The 23,757-nt window shown below is 46.0% G+C and overlaps 1 protein-coding gene across 2 annotated transcripts in view; it reads left to right on the forward strand.

Annotated features, from left to right (window-relative positions):
* Positions 1–23,757, forward strand: part of klhl32 (kelch-like family member 32) — a 288,264-nt gene that overhangs the window by 85,104 nt on the left and 179,403 nt on the right. For both annotated transcript variants that reach the window (XM_073057514.1, XM_073057515.1), the window contains exon 6: positions 16,568–16,666. In XM_073057514.1, coding sequence (XP_072913615.1) covers positions 16,568–16,666 — 99 coding nt within the window. The remainder of the gene's footprint in view (positions 1–16,567; positions 16,667–23,757) is intronic.

The raw sequence follows: 23,757 nt of genomic DNA on the forward strand, positions 1-23,757 counted from the left end.
TATTAGGCTGGAGGGGCCTGTTCTGCACCTGTCTCTAAATGAAAAAGTAATGCAAAGATGACTCCCTATAGAGTTATAAAAACAATGACGTAAAACTGGTACAATTGCAGCAGATGACAGATGTAAACCCTCATTTAATCTACAAATAGTTAAAGTTTCCTTTCATGGGCACTGGTAACTGGGCTAACACTTCTTAACAGGGCAGAGATGAGAAGGGGCATGAGCTGTAGTGCGGAGTTCTAAAGAGGTAATTCTGACATCGGGTAGCCTTGTCAACCGAGTAACATCGTAGTCTCCATGCACTGTATGTTTTTGGCAGACTAATGTGTACTAATAATTACCAAGGTTGTGTCCTGTGGACTTTGTACAGGAAGAGAGCGTGTGTGTGCTGACTGATATTTTGGAGACTTGGAGTCATAATACTCTACAGCACAATAACAGGCCCTTTGGCCCATCTAGTGCATGCCAAACTGTCGAGTCCTGTTGACATGCAGCCCTCCATACCCCTTTCATCCAGGTACCTATCCAAATTTCTCTTACTGTAAATGTTGGAATTGTACCCGCATCCACCACTTCTGCCGGCAGCTCCTTCCACACTCTGAGTGAAGATGTTTTCTTCCTCAGGTTCCCCTCGGATATTTCACTTGACTGGTTATATAGTGTGTGAAACACAGGCGCTACTGAATCTGGTTTGATTTCTCTTGGTATAATCCTGCTCAGTAACAGACAGAATCAATAATGTAAATTGTTTGTTCAGGACTGCAATCTTTTCCCTGTGTTTTTTCAGAAAAATAAGGTTGAACTAGTTACAATTAGTTTGTTGCCATTGGATTTGATTAATAAAACTCCCGTTCAAATTTTGCATTTTATTTTGATCTTTTGGAAATGCGTTTTGTCAATATTCATGATCTTTAATACAGTTACGACCCCTAGTGGTCATTAATTTAACTCTAGCAGAAATAATCCCCTTTCCCTGACAGAACGAGGCCAGTGACATACACTGAATTCTTGGCTGGCTCAGACTTGAACATAGCACAGGAACAGGCCCTTCAACCCACAGTGTGTGCTGAACCAATTGGGTTAGTAATCAAATGCCCAGCTGAACTAATGCTTTCTGCTACTTATTTGGTGACAGTGCAGAGTAGGCACTTCTGACCCTTCGAGCCACGCCGCCCCAGTAACCTCACAACCCCGATTTAACCCTAACCTAATCACGTACAGTTTACAATGAACAGTTGACCTACTTTGTATGTCTTTGGACTTTGGGAGGAAACTGGAGCACCTGGCGAAAACCCACACGTTCCAGGGGAAGGACATACAGAGATTCCTCACGGAACGGTGCTGGAATTGAACTCCGAACCCGAACTTCGGAACACCCTGAGCTGTACTAGCGTCATGCTAACTGCTCTACTCTACAGTGGCGCCCTGTCCCTCCATTTCCTTGTGTGTCTATCTAAGAGCCTCTCGAATGCCTTTACCATATTTGCCTCCAGCACATTCCAGGCACCCACCACTTCAAACAAACAAATTGCCTCTCACAACCCCTCTCGCCTTAAACGTGTGTCCTCTGATATTAGACATTTTAACCCAGGGAAAATGATACAGATATCTACTCTATCAATGCCTCTCATAATCTTGTAAATCTCTATCAGATCTCCTCTCAGTGTCCTCTGCTCCAGAGAAAACAAACCAAGTTGGTCCAGCCTCACATTATAGAACATGCCTTCTAATCCAGACGTCATCCTGGTAAACCTCTTTTGCACCCTTTCCAAAGGCTCAACATCCTTCCTATCATGGGGCTGTGTGCAATACTCCAGATGCAGCCTAACCAGACTTTTATAAAGCTACAGCATAACTTCCTGACTTTTGAACTCTGTGCCTCAACTAATAAAGGCAATCATGCCATATGCTTCCTTAACATACAGCTTGATATGTAGCCAATTTGAGGGAGCTATGGGGATTTAGATCCAGGATCCCTCCACACATCACTGCTAAGGGTCATACCAGTAATAGTGACCTGCTTTTTGACACTTGATCTTCCAAAATGGAGCACTTCACATTTGCTCTTTCCATTTCTCCACCCTAATTTGCAACTGATTGATATCCCACTGTATCCTTTGCTAGTCTTCTATGCATTAATTTCAAGAGGACTAGAATTTAAAAGCAAGGATGTAATGTTGAGACTTTGTAAACTACTGGTGAGGCCTCACTTGGAGTATTGTGAATAGTTTTGGGCCCCTTATCTCAGAAAGGATGTGCTGAAACCGGAGAGGATTCAAAGGAGGTTCATGAAAATTATTCCAGGATTGAACAACGTTTGATGGCTCTGGGCCTGTATTCACGAGAATTCAGAAGAATAAGGGGTGCCCTAATTGAAGCCTATCGAATGGTGAAATCAGTATGGAGAGGATGATTCCTATGGTGGGAGAATCTAAGACCAGAGGACAAACAGCCTCAGAATAGAGGGGTGCCCCTTTAGATAGAGCTGAGGAGGAATTTATTTAGCCAGAGTGTGGTGAATCTATGGAATTCTTTGCCACAGGCAGCTGTGGAGGCTAAGTGTTTACATATATTTAATGAATAGATTGATCGATTCTTGATTGTTCAGGGTATGAAGGGATATGGGGAGAAGGTAGAAGATGGGACTGTGGGGAAAATTGGATCAGCCAAGATGAAATGGTGGAGCACTGGATGGGCCAAATGGCCTAAGTCTGCTCCTGTACATGGTCTTGTGGTCTAATACTGTCTACAACACCACCAATCTTCATATTATGTACAAATTTGCTAATCCACTCCACCTTTTCATCCAGGTTTATGTTTTATATATATATAATAAAACAAGCAACAAAGCTCCCAAACTGGTCCCTGTGGAATACCACTAGTCACAGACCTCCAGTCAGACTAAGTCACCTTAACCACTATAATTGGTCTTTTTATAGAAAGTCAATTCTGAATCCAAGCAGACAAATCACTATGAACCTTGTGCATCTGAATCCTCTAGATGAGGCTCTCATGGAGGACTTTGTCAAACACTTGACTAAAATGCATGTAGGCATCATCCATGGGCATACCTTTGTCAACCACTCTTGTTAATCTCCTGGCAAAACTCCATCAAAGTTTAAAGTAAATTTTATTATCACAGTACATCTATGTCAGCAAATACGACCATGAGATTCATTCTCTCGAATACATACTCAATAAATCTCGAGTAATAACCATTACAAAATCAGTGAAAGACTGACCAACTAGGGCATTCAACCAGAGTGCAGAAGACAACAAACTGTACATATACAAAAGAAGAAACAATAATAATAAGTAAATAAGCAATAAGTATTGAGAACATAAGATGATTAGTCCTTGAAAGTGAGTCTGTTGGTAGTGGGAATATTTCAACACCATGAATGTACGTGTCTGGCCACTTTGTTAAGTCTAGGGTGTACCAAACAGAGTGACCATGTAGGGTATCTCCAATAGAACACTTGGTTGATTAACAATTTTTTAAGTTTTTTCTACCTTGTTGCTTCCTTTTAGTACTGAGTAGCCACATTTAGCCTGAATCCAAACTAACAAGCTCACTTTCTTTTGTTTTGTGAAACTGTAGTGTCAGAGGAAAGTTAAAAGGTTGATTGTATTGGTTTGAATGGTCACCAGGGGTAGCTTTGTGAGTAAAGCTAACAGGCTGATTGAAGAAAGTCTGAGATCTGAGAAAGGCACCCAATGGCCACTTTATGAGTTATTTCCTGTCCATAATAAGATGTCCTCTGAGTGTATGTTTATGGTCTTCTGCTGCTGTAGCCCATCAACGTTTAGTGTTCAGATGTGCTCTCCCACACATTACTGTTATACCCCATGGTTATTTGAGTTCCTGTTGCCTTCATATCAGCTTGAACCAGTTTGGCCATTTTTCTCTGACCTCTCTCATTAACAAGCCATTTTTTGCCCACAGAACTGCCACTCACTTGATGTTTTTTGTTTATCTCACTATCCCTGTAAACTCTAGAGACTGGTGTCCATGAAAATCCCAGGAGATCAGCAGTTTCAAAGATACTCAAGCTACCCTTTCTGACACCAACAATAATACCAAATCAAAGACACTTCGATCACGTTTCTTCCCGATTCTGATGTTTGGTCTAAGCAAAAACTGAGCCTCTATGGAAGGAGGGAGAGGGAGGATGAAAGGAGCAGATCCAGCCAAGGCTGGACTGTTTGGTCTGTACAGGTATGGAAAGTGTCAGCATCAGAGGCCCACTGAAACTAGGAGTACCAGTATAAAAGGAGAAGATTCGGAGAAAGCCAATCTTCTTTCAGCAGCACAGGCGAGAAGAGTGTGTGTCGGTTTCAGAGTCTTACAGAAGGCCGGGAGAGGGAGGATGAAAGGAGTGGATCCAGCCAAGGCTGTGTTGTTTGGGCTGTCAAGCATGGAAAGTGTTGGCGTCAGAGACCTAGCATCAGGTTCAAAAAGGGAGGGCAGGCTCAAGTGGAGCGGCCATTGTGTGAGTGTGCCAATGATAGTGTGTAGGTTTTGGTCTAATAGTGGCCATTGTGTGAGTGTGCCAGTGATAGAGTGTGTAGGCTTTGGTCTAATAGTGGCCATTGTGTGAGTGTGCCAATGATAGTGTGTAGGTTTTGGTCTAATAGTGGCCATTGTGTGAGTGTGCCAATGATAGTGTGTAGGCTTTGGTCTAATAGTGGCCATTGTGTGAGTGTGCCAATGATAGTGTGTAGGCTTTGGTCTAATAGTGGCCATTGTGTGAGTGTGCCAATGATAGAGTGTGTAGGCTTTGGTCTAATAGTGGCCATTGTGTGAGTGTGCCAATGATAGTGTGTAGGCTTTGGTCTAATAGTGGCCATTGTGTGAGTGTGCCAGTGATAGTGTGTGTAGGCTTTGGTCTAATAGTGGCCATTGTGTGAGTGTGCCAGTGATAGAGTGTGTAGGCTTTGGTCTAATAGTGGCCATTGTGTGAGTGTGCCAATGATAGTGTGTAGGTTTTGGTCTAACAGGCTTCTGCATGAACTGACAAACAGATAGGAAGAGGCAAGCCTTTTTCTGGTTTGGTATAGAGTAGTCAGGACGGAATGCTCCTCCTGTCAGAGGGAATTTGGGATACCTGGCAGTTTCCCTGATGACTATATCTGTTGGATGAACTTCAGCGTCTGACTGACCGGATCAAGAAGTCGGAGCTGGAATTGAATGTACTCCGGATCATTCAGGAGGCTGAATATATTATAGACGAGATGTTTGAAGAGGTGGTCACAGCCAGAGTACAGGCTTCGGACAGTAGATGGGTGACCACCAGGAGGGTGCCCCGTGGCCATTCCCTCAGCAACAAGCATAGCCCTTTTGTTACTGCTGGGGAGATGGATGACCCATTCGATCACAGCAGCAGCCAGGCTGGTGGCACTAAGGACGGAGAATGGAAGGGGTAGAGAAGTCAGAATGGTGAATTAATGAAGGAAAGAAAGGGGAGGGGAGAAGTTGGAGAAATCGATGTCCATGCCATCAGATTGGAGGTTACCCAGACGAATTGAGGTGCTGCTCCTCCAACCTGAGTGTGACCTCATTGTGAGAGTAGAGAAGGCCATGGAGCAACATGTTGAAATTGGATTGGGAAGTGGTATTAAAATGGGTTGCCAGCAGGAAACCCCGCCTGTTGTGGCAGAAGGAGTGAAGGTACAAGAAGTGCTCTCCCAATCTACGTTGGGTCTGACTGATGGAAGTGGAGTCTTGCATCGGAGCGCTGGATACAGTGGATGTTCCCGACAGTCTTGCAGGTGGACTGTTGCCTCACCTGGAAGAACTGTTTGGGACCTGGAAATGTGATGAGGGACGATGTGAATGGCAGGTGTAGCACATGTTCTGCTTTCAGGGATAAATGCCAGCAAGGAGTTCAGTGGGGAGGTGGGGATGATTGGATCAGGGAATCATGGAGAGAGATTCCCTGCAGAAAGCAGAGAGGGGTGGGGGAGGTAAAGATGTGTTTGGTGGTTGGATCCTGTTGAAGATGGCAGAGGTTGTGGAGAGTGATGTGTGTGTGATGGTAGGTGGGATTCTGGATGTCCAAGCGGTCATGGGAGAACATACAACTCCCTATAGACAGCAATGGAATTAAACCCAAGTCGTTCGCACAGTAAGAGCATTACACTAACCTAACTGCTACTCTGCACAATTACAGCTGGTGTGATTTTTTTTCTATACTCATTATCATATTTATTTATTTTTTACATTTAGTAGCCTGTTTTAATGGCTGGTGAAGTAGGAAGAAGTTTTGGGTCTCTGTAATTTGAAAGCACTGCTAGAAGATAGAACTTGGATCAGTACAGGATAGGAACAAGCCCTTTGGTGCCCAGTGTCGTGCCAAATCAATCAAATGGACAACTAAGGTAATCTCTTCTGCCCACACAATATTTATATCCTTTCATTTTCCCCACATTCATGTGTCTGTATAAACACCCCTAATGTTTCTGCCTCTTCCACCACCCCATTCTACACTGCCTGGCCTTTTCCTCACTACTGCCACCAGGTGGTGGTCCTTTGGAGATGAGAGATTCCCGGCTCTAAAACAGCACCAATGAATCAGAATCCAGTTTAATATCACTGGCATATGTCATGAAATTTGTTGTTTTGCAGCAACAGTGTAAGGCATAACAAATTTACTGTAAGCTACAGTGAGAAAAATATAAATAATTAGTGCAGAAAGATAGCAAAATGATGAGGTAATGTTCATGGGTTAATGAACCATTCAGAAATCTGATGGCAAAGAGGAAGAAGCTGCTCCTGAAATGTTGAGTGCATGTCTTCAGGTTCCTTTACCTCCTCATTGATTGTTTAGAGTTGTGTTTTTCTCGAGCGACTTACTCTTTGTAATGTAGTCTCCTGGTGCTTTCGGTTTAAGCTTATTATGTTTATTGATAGGTCGGGGGCTCCATGTTACTATTACTAGTAAAGCAGACGCCTGATTAATGCTCATCACAGTTTTGAGAATGTTACATCTTGTGATTTTGCTTAGAATTATCATGAATAGACTCGACTGTCTTTCCTCCGCACTTGGGTTCTGAGATTGCCAGTGCGCATTGTGGCAGAAGGACCCCACCAAGCTATGGGCCGAGTGGAGGTCGAACAGCGGCATTTTGAAATCCGGTGACTTTCTATGAGAATACTATCTACTCTCAGGTCCACGTTCTGAGTGTCTCTAGTCTATGTTCTGAGTTTCTCTCGCCTTCATTCTGACATTTTCAAGTTGTGAGCACTCAGGGTCCTGTGATTCAGGTCTACGAAACAAATGAGAGCTTCAAACTCTATCAACAGAGTTTGTTTGATTCAATCAATCAGCATTCAACTCAGTAACGTGAATTTTGAAAGAACTTGCCCTTTCCTGATGTTGTTTCTTGCGAGTAATGTTAACATCTTTGTTAATGCCAAATCAATGTTCAGAAGGACGCTATCGAGAATATCGTATTAAGCTTGTATGCGAACAAATGAAGTGGCGTGGACTAAGCTTTTACAATACCGAATTCCTGTCTGTCTGTTCTGATGACTGATGTTAATGGTAGCAAACATTCTAGTGTACAGTGTCTCCTGAAACAGTAACTTGAGTCAGCAACCCCGCTCCAAAATCTGATCCCTGGCTGACGTGGGCAAACGCACAAGTAAAGTAACTATCAATAGTAGGCGACCTTACATTTAACTTCTTGATGAAAGTCATAGTACAGACTGTGAAAATTGAGCTTTCATGCCACAAATGAAGCAAACCTACAGCTCGCTCAGCGATAAGAAGAGGCTCTCTGTACTGTCTCAATCTGTAAAACTGAGCATACAACCTTCTGTATCCTAATTACCTCTGGAAAAATAGTGTAGGGTAAAACACTGTGAGCAAGGCCCTTTGAGGATCTTCCCCTAGGTTTTCAGTTTCATGTTTTCGCTGTTTTTTTCTAGGTCTGGAGGCTTATAACTGCAGGGCTTTAAACTAACTAGTGTGGGGAGATTGGAGAGGTATGAATAAAGTAAAACAGAAAAGTGTGGATAAAGAAAAAGCTAAAGATAAAAAAGAAAAGAGCAGAGTGAAGAAAAGTCAAGTGCAAAAGAGAAAAATATTACAAGATTTTAAAAGCACAATGAGTGTAAGGGCACTTTATTTGAATGCCCGTAGTATTCAACATAAGGTCAGTGAACTTGTGGCACAAATCAGTACAAAGGGGTATGATCTAGGAGCCATTACAGAGATGTGATTGCAGAGTGGAGAGGATTGGGAATTTAATATCCAAGGATATCAGGTAATACGGAAGGATAGGCAGGAAGGTAAGGGAGGTGGGGTAGCGCTTTTAATTAAGGATAAGTTCAGGGCAATGGTGAGAGATGATATAAGATCCAAGGAGCAGAATCCATCTGGGTAGAGATTAGGAATCATAAAGGGAAAAAAACACTGGTGGTAGTTGTCTAATAACCAATGAGTAATAACATTACAGTGACACAGGCAATAAGCAGAGAAATCCCTGAGGCATGTCAGAGTGGAACAGCGGTTATCGTGGGGACTTTAACTTGCACGTACATTGGGTGAATCAAGTTGGTCGAGGCAGTCTTGAAGAGAACTTCATAGAATGCTTCCATGATGGCTTTCCTGAACAGCAGGTAACTGAACCTACAAGGGAACGTGTTATCTTAGATCTGCTCCTGTGCAAATGAGACAGGTAAAATTAGTGATCTTGTAGTTAGGGATCCTCTTGGAAAGAGTGATCACAGTATGATTGAGTTACTCATACAAATAGAGGGTGCAATAGTTTGAACTAAAACCAGTGTATTATGCCTAAACAATGGAGACTACAATGGGATGAGGGAGGATTTGGCTAGTGTAGACTGGGAACACAGGCTATATGGTGGGACAGTGGAAGACTGTCAGAGAGATTTTTCATGGTGCTCAACAGAAGTACATTCTGGTTAAAAGCAAGGACAGTAAGGGTGGGGAGAGCCAGCCTCAGATAACTAGGGAAACAAAAGAAGGCACCAAACTAAAAGCTCGTGTGTGCAAAATCGCCAGCAGTTGGTCAAATATGATGGCAGAATATAGTATTAATGGTAACACTCTTGGCAGTGTGGAGGATCAGAAGGATCTTGGGGTCCGAGTCCATAGGACACTCAAAGCAGCTGCACAAGTAGACACTGTGGTTAAGAAAGCATACGATGCATTGACCTTTATCAATCGCAGAATTGAGTTTAGGAGCCGAGAGATAATGTTACAGCTATATAGAACCCTGGTCAGGCCCCACTTGGAGTACTGTGCTCAATTCTGGTCGCTTCACTACAGGAAGGATGTGGAAACCATAGAAAGGGTGCAGAGGAGATTTACAAGGATGTTGCCTGGATTGGGGAACATGCCTTATGAGAATAGGTTGAGTGAACTCGGCCTTTTCTCCTTGGAGTGACAGAGGATGAGAGGTGACCTGATAGAGGTGTATAAAATGATGAGAGGTATTGATCATGTGGATAGTCAGAGGCTTTTTCGCAGGGCTGGAATGGCTAGCATGAGAGGGCGCAGTTTTAAGGTGCTTGGAAGTAGGTACAGAGGAGATGTCAGGGGTAAGTTTTTTACTCAGAGAGTGGTGAGTGCGTGGAATGGGCTGCCAGTGACAGTGGTGGAGGCACCTTTTAAGGACAGGTATATGGAGCTCAGAAATATTTTAAGGACAGGTATATGGAGTTACAGAGCTCAGAGGGCTATGTAACCCTAGGTAATTTCTAAGGTAAGGACATGTTTGGCACAGCTTTGTGGGCTGATGGGCCTGTATTGTGCTGTAGGTTTTCTATGTTTCTAGTACTGAAAAGCAAGAAGATTGGGAAAACTTTAAAAAGAAACAAAGAATCACAAAACAAGCAATTGTTATGCCCTTGGCCCCCTCCTTTGTGAGAATCGCAAGAGCCCTAGTCAAGGGGGGGTCAGCTGACCCAAAAGAGGAAGAGACGTGCTGAATAGACACAGGAAAATGGGAGAGAGAGAGAGAGACCACGTTCTCCCAAGAAGCAGAATAAAGGTGACATTGACTATTGTCTCATGGAGACCACGTGAAAAGCCCTCGGGCAAAGTGGGCTGGTTGAGAGAGAGATCGCATTACCTGCAACTTGATTGACACCTGCGATCCCGTGAAGAAGTATAAAGGAGGGTCTGAGGGGGGGGGAACCCTCAGACGCACCCAGGAGACACCAAGGAAGCACGATATCGATTCCCGTGGGAGCGGGAAGGCATTTTGAAGGAAGCCACGTGCGTTAGATTCCGAATTTCGAATCTGTGGCTAGAACCAACGAAAGACTGCTTTTAACTAACAACGGGGAAGTCTGCTCCCCTGATTCCAAGGATTTGCTCTGCCAAGACGACGGGCAAGTGTTTATCTTTTCTAAATCATCTCTCTCTCTCTACAACGTGAAAACCCCAGCGGTTCCCAAAAGGGAAAAGCCTGCAAACTTCTGAGTGACTCTTTATATTTCAATTGGACTCAGTATTACCCCTAGACAACTATAGAGCTTATTTCTGATTGATTATTATTACACCGGTGTTTTAGATTGAGTTTTGACGATGTATATGATCTGAATGTTTTGTATTAACTATACGTTTGTGCCCTTTTTGAATAAAACGTTTGAAAATAGTAGCATCCGACTCAGCTGATCCATCTATCTTTGCTGGTAAGTTACCTGGTTACGGGGTTACGTAACACAATAAAGAAAGTGAAGCTAGATTATGAAAATAAACTAGCACAAAATATAGAAATGGACAGTGAAAGTTCTTATAATTATATAAAGCAGAAAAGGGTGGCTAAAGTGAACATAGGTCCCTTGAAGCATCACAACAAGGACTTGATATTGAATAGTGAATCTGTGGAATTCTCTGCCCAGTGAAGCAGTGGAGGCTACCTCAGTAAATATATTTAAGACAAGGTTGGATAAATGTTTGCATAATAGGGGAATTAAGGATTATTGGGAAAAGGCAGGTGAGTGGAGATGAGTCCATGGCCAGATCAGCCATGATATTATAAAAATGCAAGAGCATGCTCGCTGGGCCAGATGACCTTTGGAGGTGTCATCAGATGTACGACAACTCTGGCAGGGTTTGCAAGGCATTACTTCCTACAAAACAAAACCCAATACATGAATGGCAGCGATGCATCACTACCAGATGAACTCAACACCTTCTATGCATGCCTTAAAAGGGAGAATATAACTACAAGCTGTGAGGATCTCTGTTGCACCTGAGGACCCTGTGAGCTGTGTCTCAGAGGCCGATATTAGGCTGACTTTAAAGAGAGTAAACCCTCGCAAGGTGAAACGTCCAGATGGAATACCTGGTAAGGCTCTGAAAACCTGTGCCAACCAACTAACGGGAGAATTCAAAGACATTTTCAACCTCTCACTGCTACATGTGGAAGTTCCCACTTGCTTCAAAATGGTAACAATTTTACCAGTGCTTAAGAAGAATAACGTGAGCTGCCTTAATGACTATTGCCCAATAGCACTCACATCTACAGTGATGAAATGCTTTGAGAGGTTGATCATGACTAGACTGAACTCTTGCCTCAGCAAAGACCTGGACCCACTGCAATTTGCCTATCGTCACAATAGGTCAACAGCAGATGCAATCTCAATGGCTCTTCACACGGTCTTCGACCACCTGGACAACACAAACACCTATGGATGCTGATCATCAACTATAGCTGAGCAGTTAATACCTTCATTCCCACAATCCTGATTGAGAAGTTACAGAACCTGGGTCTCTGTTTCTCCCTCTGCAGTTGGATCCTTGACTTCCTAACCGCAAGACCACAATCTGTGTAGATTGGTGATAACGCATTCTCCTTGCTGACAATCAATACTGGTGCATCTCAGGGGTGTGTGCTCAGCCCACTGCTCTACTCTCTATATACACATGACTGTGTGGTTAGGCATAGCTCAAATACCATCTATAAATTTGCTGAAGATACTTCCATTGTTGGTAGAATCTCAGATGGAGATGAGAGGGTGTACGGGAGTGAGATATGCCAACTAGTGGAGTGGTGTCGCAGCAACAACCTGGCACTCAGCGTCAGTAAGACAAAAGAGCTGATTGTGGACTTCAGGAAGGGTAAGACAAAGAAACACATACCAATCCTCATAGAGGGATCAGAATTGGAGAGAGTGAGCAGTTTCAGGTTTCTGGGTCTCAAGATCTTTGAGGACCTAACCTGGTCCTAACATGTTGACGTAGTTATAAAGAAGGCAAAACAGTTGCTATACTTCATTAAGAGTTTGAGGAGATTTGATCTGTCAACAAATACACTCAAAAATATCTATAGATGTACTGTGGAGAGCATTCTGACAGGCTGCATCACTGTCTGGTATAGAGTGGGGGGGTGCTACTGCACAGAGCTACTGAAAGAAGCTGCAGAGGGTTGTAAATTTAGTCAGCTCCATCTTGAGTACTAACCTACAAAGTACCTACGACATCTTCAGGGAGCGGTGTCTCAGAAAGGCAGTGTCCATTATTAAGGACCCCCAGCACCCAGGGCATGCCCTTTTCTCACTGCTACCATCAGGTAGGAGGTACAGAAGCCTGAAAGCACACACTCAGCAACTCAGGAACAGCTTCTTCCCCTCTGCCATCCGATTCCTAGATGGACATTGAACCATGAACACTACCTCACTTTTTTAATATATATCATTTCTGTTTTTTGCTTAATTTTTAATCTATTCAGTATATGTATACTGAAATTGATTTATTTATTTTTTATTATTTTATTATTTACTACTTCTATATATTGCATTGAACTGCCGCTGCTGCTAAGTTAACAAATTTCACGACACATGCCATTGATAATAAACTTGATTCTGATTCAGTGCATGAAAGCTTGATTTCAATGTTTAAGAGGCACTTGGATAGGTTCCTTGATGGCAGTGATACGGAGGGCTTTTATCCAGGTACAGGTTGGTAGGATTAGGCAGTTTAAATGGTTCGACATGGACTAGAGGGGCCAAAGGGCTATTTCTGTAAGATTCTACGACTTTAAAGCTAGATGTTTGCAACTTTTCTGAAGCTCATTGAACTGTCTATCAGCTTAAAAACAAGCCAGTTTTTGCAAATAGCTCCCTGATTAACATATTGGAAGCTTTCTCAGATACGTTGTAGTCAGACCACTGCTTTTATCACTTTCACCACTCCTCTGAGTGGCATGGTCCTTCCTTGCTTCAGTGTGCTTTCCAACCAGAGACAAACGGGTTGGCAGCAATAACTCTTTGCTCTCACGGTGTACAGCCTGAAGACCGTGGCTGCCTCATCCAACAACTCTCTTAATTTGCTTTCTGTTGACTCCATTTTGGGGGAAGTGGCATGCAACTGGTGGATGGTCTCTCATCAAGTCATAGTTGTTTCAGTCAGTCGAGGCCCCACAGTTCTGACCCTCCTATTGTAAACCACTGTCTGCTGTTATTGATATAATCAAGAGAAAACCTACAGGTGCTGGAGGAACTCAGCAGGCCAGGCACCATCTATGGAAAAGAGTACAATCCACGTTTTGGCTGAGACCCATCAGCGGGACTGGAGAAAAACAGATGAGGAGTATATTTGAATGGTGGGGGTGGGGGGGAAGAGGGAAACACAAGGTGATAGGTGAAACTGGGAGGGGGAGGGATGAAATAAAGATATTTGATTGATGAAGGAGATGCAGGGTTAGAGAAGGGGGAGTTCAATGGGAGATGACAGAAGGCCATGGAAGAACGAAAAGGGGGGAGGAGCACCAGAGGGAGGCGATGGGAAGGCAAGGAGATAAAGTGAGAGAATGGTGAAGGAGAGGGGGGATGTTTGAGAAATCGATATTCATGCCATCAGATCAGAGGCTTCCCAGATGGAATATCAGGTGATGTTCCTCCAACCTGACTGTGGCCTCATCATGACGGTGGAGGGGGCCATGGATGGACATATGGGAATGGGAAGTGGAATTAAAATGGGTGACCACAGGGCGCTCTGACTTCTGGCAGACAGAGCATAGGCATTTGTCAGGCTGTCTCCCAATTTATGTCAGCTCTCACTAATTACAGGAGGCCATGAATCTGAGGGAAATGGAAGTATATGGACATTGTGAAGGAATTAGTTTAGTCGTCTATTTGATCACTAATTTAATTTGTTCAACATAATATTGTGGGCCAAAGGGCCTGTCCTGTGCTGTACTATTCTGTGTTCTAACATTAGTTTTAAGGATATTGTTCGGGTAATTTACTTTTTGCAGTGGTTCTTCAGCATCCAGACAGCAATGGCTCAGGGTGAATCAGTCTTTCTTTTCCAAGCCAGCTCAGTTTGCAGTATCCAAAGCTGCTCACCCTTGCTTTCAGAGCTGCTCACTACGTTTTAACCAGTGCCAGATAGGTATTTCAGGTTATGAGCTGTAGAGGACCCTGTGCTGTTGTGTGTAGCCTGTGACTGCACACATTAATCGTGCACCGAGCTGGCATCCTGTCTGAATTCCTCCAGCCACAGGTTCCATGTACTGCAATTCCTCTGCCTGTTTCCGGAGGATCGTTATTTATTGATTTAGGTATAGTGCCCTTCAGCTGCACTACCCAGCAATCCCGATTTAACTCTCACCTAATCATGGGACAATTTACAATGACTGATTAACCTGCTAACCAGTTATGTTGTAGGAGGAAACCCACACATTCCATGGGAAGGACGTACAGATGCCGGGATTAAACTCCAAACTCTGACACCATGAGCTGTAATAGCATTGCACTAACCACTAGGCTACTGTAGTGCCTAATGTCTAATTCATACACCAGTATCTTGTATATATTTTAGCAGCTTGCCTATAATCAAGTATGTGGACCCGTATACTTTTTGCTTTATATTTATTAAATATTGGTAAATTAGTGCAATCACTGGAGTTGAGTACAATGTTCTCCCAATGGGTTGTCTATTCGTTGGTCTTTAGTTGGCTGTAGAGGCCATTCTGGGATGTTATGGTGGATTCCCTTCATGGGGTCGCCTGTTTAACGCGAGGAGGCTGATGCATGTGCAGCCCATCACATGGTCTTTGACAAATGAGGGTCAGGGTCCAGTGACAAATGGGGACCCTTCCCTGCTGCAGCCTTCCTCTGCCTTCGCTGCCGTTGTGATGTGTCAGCATCTTCGACCAGCTCCACCGATGAGCTCGTGGTTTGTCCAGAACCTCTCCCTTGACCTTTCAGCCACGGATGACCCTACCAGGAGCCAGGTGCCAGGTGGTTAACCTCACAAACCTCTCCATCGTGACAAGGTGATGATCCTTGGAGAAGAAATGTTGGTATACGCCCTTTTTTACCCCCTTCACCCCGGAGATGCCCTCCTCTCATTATTACAATCTGGGAGGAGGTACAGGAACCTGAAGGCACCCATTCAACAATTCTGGGACAGCTTCTTCTCCTCTGTCATCAGATTTCTGAATGGACAATGAACCATGAACTCTACCACACTATTCGCTCTCATTTTTGCACTACTTATTTAATGTTATATGTATATATATTTATCGTTGTAATTTATAGTATATTTTATGTATTGCACAGTGCTGCTGTCGCAAAGCAACAAATTTCATGACATATGTCAGTGATAATAAACCTGATTCTGGGTCCTGATTGAAGGGTCTCAACCCGAAACATGGACACTATCCTCGTGGTGGGGTTTTGAGTGGCTTCAGCTGAGGTCAGTAGCCTTCTGGTCTCCTAAGAGTCACTTTCCTTTCAAAACTGTGGTTTCAAGCATTCAGCCTTGGAGATGCCAGAAACAGCCGGGAGTGAAAATAAAATGATTTCATTACTTCAACTCATTAGGAACTATGAAGAATTTCAAGCTATTATGAAGTGTTTTTGTTTTTATTGATTTATTTATTGAGATATAGCATGGAACAGGCCCTTCTGGCCCTTTGAGCCGCACTGCCCAGCAACCCCAATCCCATTTAATCCTGACCTGAGCACAGGACATTTTATAATAACCATTTAACCTACCAACCGGTACGTCATTGGACTCTTGAAGGAAGCTGGAGTACCTGGAGGAAACCTACACAGTCATGGGGAGAATGTACAAACTCCTTACAGACAAAGGCAGGAATTGAATCTGTCGCTGGTACTGTAAGCGTTGTGCTAACCACTACGCTACCGTGACTTTGAGACCATAATATAAAGGAACAGAATTAGACCATTTGGCCCATCAAGTCTGCTCTGCCATTTCATCATGGCTGATCCACTTTTCCTCTCAGCCCCAGTCTCCAGCCTTCTCCCCATGTCCTTCCATGCCCTGACTAATCGAGAATCTATCAACCTCTGCCTTAAATACAATGACTTGGCCTCCGCTGCTGCCTGTCACCTGTGGAAAAGCGGTTAGGGTCAAGAAGGCATTCTCAGCAGTAAGTACAGCATTAGTGCTCAAAATGGAGCTAGATAAATATCTGAAGAGAAAGAGTTTGCAGGAAAAAGGGCCTGGGAAGTGAAAGTAGCGGAAGCTTCTCCATTGAACTGATGTGCATTCAACAGACCACATGGCTTCCTGTAATTCAGCCTCATTTAAACACCAGACCTGTTTAATTTCAGATCGTACTGGAGCCAGGTGTAGTCCAGGATGTGCTTGCAGCAGGAAGCCACCTTCAGTTATTGGAGCTTCTGAAACTCTGTTCTCACTACCTTATCCAGGTGAGCCATTCTTTCATTCAGTACATTTGGCTGCTGCCTTTGAACTTGTGATAAGATTGGATTTTCTTTTGGAGTTTAGAAAGATCTTAATGACTGGGGTGACATGGTGGTGTAGTGCTTCGCGTTATGCTGTTGCAGTGACAGCTGTAAGATCAAGGTTCAATTTCTGCCACTGCCAGTAAGTAGATTGAGCGTTTCCCCATGACCATTCCATCCCCTGGGTGCTCCTCCTACATTCAAAAGATCTATGAGTTGGGGTTAGCAAGTTGTGGGCATGCTACATTGGCGCCAGAAATCTGGGGAACCCAGCACAATCCTCACTGATTTGATTTGACGCAAGACACGCAGTTCACTGTGTGCTTCGATGTACCTGTGACAAGAACAGCTTGTCTTTGGTAAATTGGTCAGCTTTTACTGAGCTACAGTGAAAGTATTATTTTGCTTACTGTCCATACAGATTAACTCATTACAACAGTGCAATGAGGCAAAACAAGAACAAGATGCAGAGAAAAGATTTACGGCTACAGAGAAGTACAGTGCAACTTGCACTCAATGTGGTGGAAGCGAATATTTTCTGAGGAATCCTCGTTCTGTCTTGTCATAGAACACTACACTGAGGCTAGGGGAGGAAAAAACCAGAGGACATGGGTGAAGGGTGAAGGGGGAAAAGTTTAAAGGGAACATGGGGGGGGGCTTCTTCACACAGAGAGTGGTGGGAGTGTGGAATGAGCTGCCAGATGAAGTGGTAAATGTGGGCTCACTTTTAATATGTAAGAAAAACTTGGACAGGTACATGGATGAGAGGTGTATGGAGGGCTATGGTCCAGGTTCAGGTTCGTGGGATTAGGCAAAAAAATGGTTCGGCACAGCCAGGAAGGGCCAAAAGGCCTGTTTCTGTGCTGTAATGTTCTAAGGTTCTATAGATCAATTTATTACACAAACATAAAAATAGCAACTCTTTAAATGTGTATCATCACCATCATTATGTGCCATGTCGTATGACATGGGCGATCATGCTCTTTCCATGACCGTGATTGTTCTGGGCAAATTTTTCTACAGAAGTGGCTTGCCATTGCCTTCTTCTGGGCAGTGTCTTTATGAGATGGGTGGATGATCAATACTCTTCAGAGATTGTCTGCCTGGCATCACTGGTCACATAACCAGGATTTGTGATCTGCACCAGCTGCTCATACCACTGGCCACCACCTGCTCCCGTGGCTTCACGTGGCCCTGATCAGGGGCTAAGCAGGTGGTACTCCTTGATCAATGGAGATCTGCAGGCTAGCGGAGGGAAGGAACACCTTACACCTCCTTTGGCAGAGACGTATACAGTACATACAAATGCTATGTATAATCTAAGATCAGAACACAGAACGTTACAGCACAGTACCAGCTCTGTGGCCCATGATCTTGTTCTGACCTTTTAACACAGTCTAAAATCAATCTAACCCTTCCGTCCTCATAGAATTCCTTTTCTGTATCATCATGTGCCTTTCTAAGACTTTCTTCGATGCCCCTAACGCATCAGCCTCTACCACCAACCCCACAGGGCATTCCACACATCCAGCAGCCTCTGTGTAGTTAAAAAAAACTTACCAGACCCAGAATCAAATTCAGGTTTAACATCACTGGCACATGTTGTGAAATTTGTTGGCTTGCCACAATATGTGTATTGTATTGCCCTTACCCGACATCAGGGTGATTCGGGCTGCTGAGGGGAGGGAGCGTTGGTAGAAATTCACCATACTCACGAATTCCTGCAGGCCTTTGAGTGTGTTGGTTCGGGGGAAGTGGCGGACCGTGCCTCCCTTGGCAGGCAGAGGGGTTGCCCCGTCTTTAGAAATCCCGTGGCCCAGGAAGTCGATGGTGTTGAGTCTGAACTGATATTTGGCCGGGTTGATTGTCAGGCCGTATTCACTCAGTTGGGCGTAGAGTTGACGGAGGTGGGACAGATGCTCCTGATGACTGCTGTTGGCTATGAGGTTGTCGTCCAAAATAGATGAATGCAAAGTCCAGGTTGCGTCCCATCGTGTCCATGAGCCGATGGAACGTCTGTGCGGCATTCGGAGGAATTCGAAAAGACCGAACGGAGTGATGAGTGCTGTTTTGGGGATGTCGTCCGGATGCATCAGGATTTGATGGTATCCCTGGACGAGGTCTACCTTGGAAAAGATCCTTGCACTGTACAGGTTTGCTGCAAAGTCCTGAATGTGCGGCACAGGGTAGCGGTCAGGTGTTGTAGCCTCGTTCAGTCTGCAGTAGTCACTGCATGGGCTCCAGCCCCCTGTTGCTTTGGGCACCATGTGCAGGGGTGAGGCCCATGGGCTGTCGGACCGCCGTATGATCCCCAATTCCTACATCCTCTTGAACTCCTCCTTTGCCAGTCGGAGCTTGTCCGGGGGAAGCCTTCAAGCACGGGTGTGGAGGGGTGGTCCCTGGGTCGGGATGTGGTGCTGTACTCCATGTCTGGGCATGGCTGCCGTAACTGCAGTGCCAGAACTGATGGGAAGTCCGCCAGGATTCTGGTGAATTTGTTGTCGGACAGTGTGATGGAGTCCAGGTGTGGGGCCGGCAACTTGGCTTCACCCAGGGAGAACATCTGAAAGGTCTCAGCGTGGACTAGTCTCTTCCCTTGCAGGTCAACCAGCAGGCTGTGAGCTCGCAAAAAATCTGCCCCCAGGAGTGGCTGGGCCACGGCGGTCAGCGTGAAGTCCCACGTGAACTGGCTGGAGCCGAACTGTAGCCGCACCGTACGGGGGCCGTAGGTCTGTATTGTGCTGCCATTTTTGGCCCTCAGGGTGGGTCCCGGCTCTCTGTTGCGGGTGTTGTAACTCGTCAGTGGTAAGACGCTGATCCCGGCTCCGGTGTCGACCAAAAAGTGGCGTCCCGACTGTTTGTCCCAGACATACAGGAGGCTATCCTGATGGCCAGCCGCTGTAGCCATCAGCGGCTGCTGGCCCTGGTGTTTCCCGGGAATTTGCAGGGCAAGCGACAGCGGCGGGCTTCTGCGCCCCACCGCTGGTGGTAGAAGCACCATTGTTCGTTGGTCTCCTCACCCCTGCCTCTGGGTTTTGTGGGCTCTGCTGCCAGGCCTGGTCTGGTCTGCTGTTGGGCGCGTGGCTTGGTGATCTGTGCGACGGACGCCCCGCTCTCCTTCTTGGCTTTCCACAGCAAGTCCGCCCGGGCCGCCACCTTCCGGGGGGTCGCTGGAATCCACGTCGGACTGCAGCAGGCGTATGTCCGCAGGCAGCTGTTCTAGGAATGCCTGCTCAAACATGAGGCAGGGCTTGTGACCTTCAGCCAGGGCCAGCATCTCATTCATCAATGCCGATGGTGGCCTGTCTCCCAAACCATCCAGGTGCAGTAAGCGGGCAGCTCACTCGCGCTGTGAGAGTCCAAAAGTCCTTATGAGCATGGCTTTGAATGCTGTGTATTTGCTGTCCTCCGGGGGCGATTGTATGAACTCCTCAACCCGGGCGGCTGTCTCCTGGACGAGCGAGCTCACCACGAAGTAGTAACATGTGGAATCTGAGGTTATCTGTCGAATGTGGAATTGGGCTTCTGCTTGTTGGAACCATAGGTGAGGTCGCAGCGTCCAGAAGCTTGGCAGTTTTAATGAAACTGCATGATCAGATGCGGCGTCATTCATCTTCTGTCCAAATATCGTTTGGGCCGTCAAGGTCACCAATTGTAGCAGCGTGCTACACTCAGCGCTGGAATAACGACACACAGACAGTGAGTTGCAGTTGCGTAAAAGATTTATTCAAACTTCACGGCCTCGCTTTTACACAATGATGCGTTCACGAAGGCGTCCAATCCCTGGTATTCCCGCCAGCAGTGACATCTGTCCTACATCTCCGAATACACGACGGACATCCGGCATGTCTCGGGAAAGGACAACGTCGTGGCGGACGCACTGTCCAGACCTACCATCCAGGCCCTGTCCCAGGGGGTGGACTATGCAGCGCTGGCGGAGGCGCAGCAGGCAGACGAGGAGATCCTTAGTTACCGAACTGCAGTCTCCGGTTTGCAGCTCCAGGACCTCCCCGTAGGCCTAGGTGAGAGGACACTACTCTGTGACATCACCACCGGCCAACCCCACCCCGTCGTTCCGGCAGCCTGGCGGCGGCGCATTTTCAACTCCATTCACAACTTAGCGCACCCCTCCATCAGGACAACCGTCCGGATGGTCTCCAACAGGTTCGTTTGGCACGGACACTGCAAGCAAGTCAGTAAATGGGCCAAAACGTGCATGCAGTGCCAAACAGCCAAGGTGCAGTGGCACACCAAAGTTCTGCCGCAGCAGTTCCACCCCACCCGCCGGCGTTTCAACCACATTCATGTGGATATCGTGGGCCCCCTGCCAGTGTCGCGAGGACCGTGGCACCTCCTGACTATCGTAGACCGGTTCACAAGATGTCCAGAGGCAGTCCTGCTCACCGACACCACCTCCGAATCCTGCGCCCGAGCACCGATTGCAACCTGGGTAGCATGCTTCGGGGTACCGGCCCACATTACCTCCGACAGAGGCGCCCAGTTCACCTCCAGCCTGTGGTTAGCTATGGCCAGCCTTTTGGGAACACATCTACACCACACAACTGCCTACCACCCACAATCGAACGTACTGGTGGAGTGTTTCCACCGTCACCTGAAGTCGGTTCTCATGGCCCGCCTCAAAAGGCCTAACTGGGTGGACGAGCTTCCCTGGGTCCTGCTCGGAATCTGCACGGCACCCAAAGACGATCTGCACACCTCGTCGGCCGAGTTGGTGTACGGCGCACCCCTGGTCGTCCCCGGGGAGTTCATACCAGCCCTAAGGGGGCAAGAGGAAGAACCCGCAGCAGTCCTGGGCAGACTACATGAGAGGCTCCGTAACCTGGCCCCCATACCCACTTCACAGCATGGGCAGAACCCGACCTGCGTACCCAAAGACCTGCAGCACTGTAAGTTTGTTTTTGTACTGATACGTATCCCGTAACTGGATCACTTACCAGCAAAGATAGAGAGGTCCGTTGAAGTCTGATGGCACTATCTTTTAGAAGTTTTTATTTATAAAGGGGCACAAAAGTAAGGTTAATACAAACATTCAGTTAACATACGTCGTCAATACTCAATCTAAAGCGCAGGTATAGTAATAATCAATAAGAAATAAGCTCGATCGTTGTCTAGGGGTAATATATATTGTCCGATGTATATATAAGTCTCTCGAGGCACTGCAGTTCCATCAGCTGCCGTCTTTTGGGTGTCGCGGTGGTGCACTTTGTTGGAGAGAGAGAGATAGGTATAAAATGGAACAGTTACCCGGCGGGTTTTTCCAACCTTTATGAGTTCGATCCGTCGGAGTCTCGTTGGGGGGTGGCCGTTCACTTGTGGCCTCTCCTGTAGCTAAAGCCGTTCTTTCGTGGTGAGGTCGCCAATCCCAGGCAAGGGAAAGACGCACACGAACCCCCCCACCGGCTGTCGCTATTAAACACTGTCACAGGATTTCTAGCGTGTCCTCTGGTGCGTCTGGGGGGCCGTCTTTACAACCCCTCTTTTATCGGAACTCACGGGGTCTCAGATGTCAATCAGGTTGGGATGATGTAATCTCTCTCCGTCTCTCCACCCATGTTGCCCTGAGGGTATACACGTAGTACAGTTCCCAATTCACAAAGGTGTCTCCACGAGACAATGACCACAGTCGCCAGCTTTTGCCTCGCCGTGAAACGAGGGACACCGCACGTATCTTTCTCTACTCTTGGGTCATTGACCCCCCCTTCACTAGGGCTCTTGCGATTCTCACAAAGGAGGGGGCTGGGATCATAACAGTACGATGGGGTTGACATTGGGTACTGCTACAGCTGTTCTACGAGGGGCTGTTTAAGGTGATCAGGAACAACGGGTCCACGTTCGTGCTGGACATTGGGGGGAAAGAGGAGGTTTTCACGGTGGACCGACTCAAACCGGCCCATGTGGACTTGGTGCAGCCGGTCAGAGCTCAGGCACTGCCGTGCAGAGGCAGACCTCCCAAACAGAGGCTGACTCAGACTGTGGACATTGGGGGGTGTATCGCCGGTCCTGGGGGGGTGGTTATGTGGTGACCCACTTTCCAGCGCACTCGAACCGGCTCACAAAATGGCACGCGCTGGCAGAGAGGCCGGCCCCAAAAAGGGCGCCAGGCCTTCTTCACCAGCAAGGGGAAAAGCCCGCGCACGGGAAGGGACTGTGAATATGCGCTCCCTACAGCATTCCCGCCCGGGGAAGGCGGAATCAGGAAGGCTTAAAAGCGAGGCCGCAAAGTTTGAATAAATCTTTTACGCAACTGCAACTCACCGTCTGCGTGTCGTTATTCCAGCGCTGAGTGTAGCACACTGCTACAGTATAATAAAAAACTATAAATTACACTAAGAAGTACTGTGGGTTCTGGTTAATTTGGACACATTTGGACCACTAGTACATTTTGGTCTAATTAAGCAGCTGCTCCTATTAGATGAAGTTTCAAGGTATAAAAAAGATAAACTACCATTGAACTGAGTAATAAATTACGTATTTAAATGAAACACAGAACAAATTAGAACACTACTGATACTAGTACAGAACTATAAAACTGTATATTAGTTCCTAATGGTTATTGATGGAGGAATTCATCCAGTGAACGCTGACACGGTCTTTTGCTCGGCTGTAAATGAGCAAAATCAGTGTAGACACCTAATGGATTGTCTTTGTACAATGCTTTTAATGACTGCATCCTCCAGATCCTCACTTTCACTGTAACATTCAAGATGATTGTCGATGCCTTCAAACCTTCATAGTTTCTAACTTGTTGAAGTAGTGAAATCATTTCATTTTCACTCCCGAGCATTTCTAGCATCTCCAAGCCTGAATACTTGAAACCACAGTGAGTAAAACAGTTCTGAACTGTTCTACTGCTTGTTTCTCACAAACCATAAGTGACAAATATCACTGCTTTTTGAACACAAACACACAGAACTGACACTATTTAAAAGCTGATCATTCTAAGCACTCCACACAGCATTCCACCCCCCTTAATAAATTCAATTCCTTTTCACCTATTAGCACTTTTGAGTTCCTGTTGACCTACATTCCACCTC

Source organism: Hemitrygon akajei, chromosome 9 (assembly GCF_048418815.1).
Source record: "Hemitrygon akajei chromosome 9, sHemAka1.3, whole genome shotgun sequence".
Lineage (NCBI taxonomy): Eukaryota > Metazoa > Chordata > Chondrichthyes > Myliobatiformes > Dasyatidae > Hemitrygon > Hemitrygon akajei.